The 6986-nt window shown below is 43.8% G+C and overlaps 1 protein-coding gene across 4 annotated transcripts in view; it reads left to right on the plus strand.

The window, feature by feature from the left end:
• Positions 1 to 6986, plus strand: part of SLC24A3 (solute carrier family 24 member 3) — a 488971-nt gene that overhangs the window by 435289 nt on the left and 46696 nt on the right. For all 4 annotated transcript variants that reach the window (XM_034641621.1, XM_011225465.2, XM_034641622.1 and 1 more), the window contains exon 9: positions 456 to 509. In XM_034641621.1, coding sequence (XP_034497512.1) covers positions 456 to 509 — 54 coding nt within the window. The remainder of the gene's footprint in view (positions 1 to 455; positions 510 to 6986) is intronic.

The following is a 6986-nucleotide window of genomic DNA, read 5'->3' on the forward strand; positions in this document are numbered from 1 at the left end:
CCCCTCCCTCCCTCCCACCCCCTCCTTCTCTCTGTATGCCTTGCTCCTCCTATCCAGGCATCCCTGGGTCACCCCTGTTAATTCCTCTAGTTTGCCTTTTGTAAACATATCTGAATAGTTTTAGAGAATGATTAAACTGTGGATGGTTATAAGTACAGGCCTATAATCAGCAATATTATGATAGACTTGCACTCTCACAGAACTCTTTTGGGTGAGTGAATAATGGAATGGAAGGAGCATTTGCCTTTTAGGTAGAGAAGGAAAAGAAAGCCCATTGAAAGCTGTGTCTGTGGACCAGGAAGTGCTTGTAACCAGTCTGCACATGTGCCTCCTCCTCGCCCTGCTTGCCAGGTGTAACTGCCCTTCACATGGCATGGATGTTTAGAGATCGGCTGGTGTGTTGCACGTCTGCCTGCAGTGACTCTCTTTAACTAGCCATTCTTGGTTTTACACAGGTGGGAGTCTTTAGTCCTCGTGCTGATGTATCTCATCTATATTGTCATCATGAAGTAAGTAAAATGCCTTCTCGGTTTTCTTTCTTTTTTTTTTTATTATGATATGTTAGTCACTATACAGTACATTAGTTTTTCATGTAGTGTTCCATGATTCATTGTGGGCATATAACACGCAGTGCTCCATGCAATACATGCCCTCCTCAATACCCTTCACTGGGCTAGCCCATCCCCCTCTAAAACCCTCAGTTTGTTTCCCGGCGTCCATAGTCTCTAGTGGTTCATTTCCCCCTCTGTTTACCCTTCCTTCATTTTTCCCTTGGTTTTCTTTTTCAAAACTCTTTCCTACATCGAGCACAACGGGGTAATGTGGAAGGAGGAACTGGGGAAGGGCAGGTAGCAGGCTGGTTTCAGTGCTGACAATCACAGACTCATTGGTTCCCTCAGCAACCTGCTATGAGGCACTGTAAGTTCTGATTCGTAGCAATAGTGAAGACCCTTCCTACCCCCATGTGATGATGGAATCAAAGCTTTAAGTGTTTGAGAAATCTCTCAAACCCTTGTACCCACTTTAATACCTGGCAACCAGGCTTTGGGCTGTTTTCACTCTCTTTCATAACAGGGAAGGAGGTGAAACTCACTAAGTCATGCTTCTATATAGGGTGACAAAGATGGGACTGGAGCTAATTAAGAGATGACTAAAACCATGGATCAAATACCTGCAGACTTGCATTGTTCATTTCGTATTCATCATCTACCACTGTGTAGCAAATGAGACCGAAATATAGTGTCTTAAAACTACAAGCATGTGTTAGCTCATTTCAGCTTCTGAGTTAGGCATCCAGGAGCACGTAGCCAGAAAGTTCTAGCTCAGGGTCTTCCTTGAGATTGTAGTTAAGACGTTGGGCAGGGTGGCTGTCATCTTCTTAACTGGGCCTGGAAAATGACCCACTTGTGCTGTTGGTGAGCTGATGCTGGCTGTTGGCTGGAGCCCTCAGTTCCTCAGCACATAGGACTCTCCTTAGGGCTGGTTGAGTGTCTCCACTGCATGGGGGAAAGTGAGTCAAGAGAGAGAGCAAGCAGGACCCTCAGTGCCTTTTCTAATCTGGTCTCACAAGTCACACATCATCGCTTCTGCCATATCGTGTTTATTAGAAGTAAGTCTAGCCCATGCTCAGGGGGTGTGCTTCACCATTTGAAGAGAGAGGAGTGTCAAAGAATTTGTGGATATATTTTAAAACCACGACTTCATAGGTCCTTTCTCCCCCTAAGTCTGGGAGGCTTACTGTTTGTATCAAGAATTGTATCGCTGGTATTTCCCATACTCTAAGGCAAAATGTAAGCACCATGGCTGTGAACCTGCTGGTTCATCTTTTTGCCAAGTATCATTGAGATGAGGAGCTCATAAATAATGCACAGCCATTCTATACTGCAGCTGCTGAACCCCATGGGAACTGTTTCTTTCATTCTAAATTAACCCATATTTTCCCCAGCATTTGTGACTACCTTCTCGGGGGCGAGAAAGTACCACACGATCAGAAATTGCCAGTTGGACATGTCAGGTAGCAATCTGGAATTTGACATGTCAAATTGTTTTTGCTGTTAAAGTCTGACAAAAATTAATTCTGGCCACTAGTGTCCGAGAGAACTTTTTTGAGAAATCAGCATAGCTGTGGGCAAACATTACATGAATGGTAAAGGTAGGAGCTGGCTCAGCTGATGTCCACTGTGGGCTGTAAACAGTCTGCTGCCAATCCACTCAATATGGCATCCAGCCTTCACCTTAGGAGCTGTCCAATAGTCAGTGTGGACCTGATATCTGGGTCTTGTTCCTGGAAGAGGGTATTTCTAGAGTATCCTGGTGTGAAGTTACCCTGGGATAACTGGTGAAGAAATCAGGTCCTTTTACCACTACTCACCTTCCATTTAAAAATACCAGTTGATGGGCTCCCGTGAAAACCAGAGTTGGCCCAAAGGCCTTCCAGAGTTTCCAGACTCCAAAGGAAAAGTCTTTACTCCTCCTTCTCTCAGATAGAAAAACCATTAGGGAATCAGTGCCACTGTGGGGAGGGCTCAACATTACACATATCTTCTTTCAGTGTGTTTTAAATTTGATTATTTCACCTTTTTTTTTGTAATTTGTTGAGGCCCGAAGTTTGATTTCCCCAAGAGTCAAGAGTCCATTTCTTCCCCTTTGAAACAGTGAATCAGTCAATCATTCCAGAAGAATTGGCTGAGTGTCTGCTATATACCCAACATCAGCCTTGGGTTTTGAATTCAAATTTCGAGGACAGCATGTCCCATAGTGCATTCACTGGGGGTTTCACAGAATAAGGAAGGCTTACACCAGAGTTGGTCTAAAGGGAAGGAAGGTTGAAGAATTTTGCTAGTATGCATCTTGTTACTACTGCACCCCTCTACCAAGCATCATAAAGCCCATGAGTTGCTGGCATGCATGTGGACATTAAGACAACACAGTGAACAATTTCCCTCCTCTCCCCCAAACTATGCCCAGTGTGAAAGCTAATGAGGTGTGTTTCTGCTGATGCCTCAACTTTCCCAGCCTTCCAGCTGTTCAAACCAGCAGGATACAAATAAAACAGGGAATGGCAGCTACTGTGCTCACAGAATTTTCTGCATAAATTCTGGTCCCAAGTTCTAAATTGAAATCTCTGCTCTTTAGCCATCCCTGTCCGCAATCAGAGGCTTTAATCATGGGGTTTTATAAAATCTGATTTATAAAATTGCATGCTCCACAATAAAATAGCTTCAGGGTGCAAGCACAAAATTTAAAACATTCAATTAAAAATATAGAACTGAGTAACAGCAGTTAAAACCCACATATATAAGAGTTGTCAGCTGCCTCCTGGGTGGATGACTTTAAACATTCTGTCTGAAGGTCAAAAAGCAATTTCAGTTTGGCCAAGTAGATAGAAATCTTAAGGGAGCATGAGGCATACCTGGCCTTGGTGAGGTTTGATTTCTGTATGTCTGGGTCCCTTTGGGACTTGGGTGAGGCAATGTAGTCTGGTCGTTGAGATCAAGGGTTGCACATTCAGCCTTGCTGGGTCACACTTCACAGTCTGCCGCTTGCCAGCAGTAAGACCTTGGGCCAAGTTATTCCACCATTTTGAATCTGTTTCCTCTCTTACAAACAAGGTCTTAACACCTCCTACTGCAAAGATTGTAAGCATGAAATGGGACAGCATATTTAAGTTACTAACCCAGTATCTGACTTCAAGAAAGGTCTCATAATAATACTAGACATAGTGTTATTACCTTGTTATCCAAATTCAAATAGATGTGTAACACACAGTTGAACTTTCAAAGCAAGGCTCATGCAAGTTGGTATATCTATGGGGAAATGGATTTTGAGTCAAGATGACAGAAATACTGCCTCTCTCCCATAGCTCTATCAGTAAGGCAAGACATTCTTCTTCAGTCTAGAAAGTGGGGAGACTTTTTCATTAAGAAGAATTTGAATATTTACAGAAGCCAGTAGAATGGTATGGCAGCCCCTGTGCCTATCATCAGACCTGATAATCAGCAGCCCACACCCCTGTCCATTTCCTTCCCTCCAGGTGGTGTGAAGCTCCAGAGAGCATGCCAATTCATCTATAAAAACCTCAGTATACGTCTCTAAAAGGACTCACCTTTCACATAACCACCACATCATTATCGCACCCAAGATTAATGCTATTTCTTCAATATAATTAAATATCAAATCAGTGTTCAAACCTTAAATGATCTCATGAATGCCATTTTTTACAGTTTTATTTTAATCTCCTGAATATTTTTAAAATCAGAATCCAGATAAATCACACTCATTATCATTGGTTGCTCCAGCTTTTTTTTTTTATTTAGAAGTCTTTATTAAATTTTATTTAGAAAGTCTTTTTATGTGTATCAGTAAAGCTTTATAGTTTTCTTCACAGGGATTTTATATGGTTCTTTTTTAATCTATGAATCCCACCTCTGGTTTTCTTTTTGCTTGCAATTTATTCTTTGATGTAGTTGAATTGTTAGCTACACAGTTTCCCGCAGTTTGGAAATTGTTGATTACATCCTGTGCTGTGGTGCAGCCTGTTCCTTTGACCTCAGTGTTTCCTGTACACCAGCCATCAATCCAGTTCAGGGTAGACTGCGTCCCAAGTGGCAGTGAGTTCTGCCATCAGTACGCACATTGATGTCTCCGGTCTCTCTGTCTGTGATGTTGGCAGTCATCAATGCACAAGGTCTGGCTCCATTATTTCTTTAGGGTTGCAAAGTAGTGATGCTCTGGTTCTATTCTCCACCTTGTATAAAGCCTGAGAGTGCCCCAGGACTGGGCTGCCCACTTCCCTGCTCACAGAAACCACCATCACTTTTGACTAGTTTTCTGTTCTCCCTCATGCCATGGAGGATGAACCATAAGCTCCCAGGGAGTACAGGAAGGGGCTGTCCAGCCACAGAGGGTCCCTCCATCTGTACCATGATGGCCCACCCACCCAGAGATGCTCTGACTGAAGTACAGGCATAGGTTTCAGTGAAGGGGATGTGGAAGAGAAGCTTGTGTGGGGAAACACAGCTTGAATGGCCTACCAGCTGGCCGTTTAGAGTTGCCGTGCCTAGCTGTGGTTCCTCTAGAAAGCCAGAGATCAAGCTGGGGGAACACCTCAACGGGTTGTCCCATGGCCAGTAAGCCATGGAGGCCTTTAGGTGTTTGAGTGGGGCAAAAAGCAGCAGTGGCCTCCAAAGCCCTGGAAACTCTGCCTGGCTATCTTTCCCCAAGAATTTTCTAAGATTCCTCTTTGGGGGTCTTCTAGTATCAAAGATTAAGGGACCAGAACATTTACCTACCGAAAACATGCTAGGAATTTGTATAAGCTTCTTCCCTTCCAACACATGTGTATTAAGGACTACACAATGTTTTCACCCAGTCATTCTGGACAATCATAGCCCAGAATTGTTTCCTAAAGCCCACAGCCCACCGGGCCTGGAATTATGGCCCAGCATCTACAGAGATTCACAGGATCCCAATCTGTGATCTTAGAAAATCAAACATAGACAGAGACCTAGAGTGCCAGCCAGCCTATAGCCCACAAACCACAACACACCAGGGCGGGGGAGCAACATGGATGTGACAACTGCTCCTTCCCCCACCTAGCACACCAGTGACAGCAAAGGTCCTGGAGACATAACCAAGAGAAGGTAGACCTTGCCCAACCTGCTGAATCTTATCGTGGCCCTTCCATGCATGGATTGCGAGCAAGGGAACTCAATCCCGGGATGCCGGGAAAAGTTGCAAACAAAGCAGCGTGTCTCTATTTATTTATGTGTTGTTGGTTTTATTTTCACCTACCCTATATCCTGAAATCGGGAAATAGGACAGATTTCATTTTTCTATGGGGACATGGAGGACAGAATAATGATAATGATAGCTTGAGGCATGGGGTCCCCCACAATGCACCTAGACTGAGACCTGCAGGGCACACACAGCTGATGGACTCCTTCTGCTTGTTACTTTGTTCAGATATAATGCTTGCATCCATCAGTGCTTCGAAAGGAGGACAAAAAGGTGCTGGAAACATGGTCAACGGCTTGGCCAACAATGCTGAAATTGATGACAGCAGCAACTGTGACGCGACTGTGGTGCTACTCAAGAAAGGTACCCGTGGAGAGCCTGGGTCCTAGGAGGGAGCGCTGGGAGGCTGCTTGGCTGCCCACCATCACAGTCACCCCTGGGGTACCATTAGTGGCCTGGTGGGAGGCTGCCTACACCAGAGGAGACCAAAGGAGAGAAGCTTCCGGGCCTCCCTGCCTCCCTTTGGCTACATCCTGAGGCAGTCATACTTGGTGATGAGCCGCCTTGGAAAGCTTCATCGAAGTTCTTGGGCAAAACATTTGCTGGCAGTGACATGGGGGTTGTAGGACAGCANTGCTGGCAGTGACATGGGGGTTTTAGGACAGCGCAGTAAAGGAGACAAGGCCAGGGGTCTTGAGGTATTGACTCTATCACATTTTGGCTGTGTGACCATGGAGTAAATTAACTGAACCTCTCTGAGCCTCAATTTTCTCTTCTGCAAAATGAGGATAATTGTAATGAGTAAAGGAGATAAAGTATGTAGAATACCCCATTAATGATAGCTGCTGTTAGTATATTATTATATCCACATTCATTTTCAGGCTACATTACCTCCATTTCCAAGGTGCAAAATAACATAGAAAATTACCGCCCCCACTTTTTTCAATGTAATTCTTACATTCAATAGATTTTCATTAAGCAGTTGATACGCTAAGAGAACTAAGATAGTGCTCCCTAATAAAGAATGTTGTTTCTTAGAGGAACACAGAAAATTATCATTTACTTTTTGCCTTAGAATGTGTTTGGTTTTTCATTGCTTTTAACCTTCTCTAAAAATGTGTGGGTTTATTTCTTCTTGGTCTCATATGGTTGCTTTGCAGGAAAAACACAAAAGAAATGTGAAAATCTATAGGTTATTCAAATCTGAGTTTGAAATCTGAGGTAATTATTAGAATTTGAAAATTAATTAC

This window comes from Ailuropoda melanoleuca, chromosome 13 (genome assembly GCF_002007445.2).
Source record: "Ailuropoda melanoleuca isolate Jingjing chromosome 13, ASM200744v2, whole genome shotgun sequence".
Classification (NCBI taxonomy): Eukaryota; Metazoa; Chordata; class Mammalia; order Carnivora; family Ursidae; genus Ailuropoda; species Ailuropoda melanoleuca.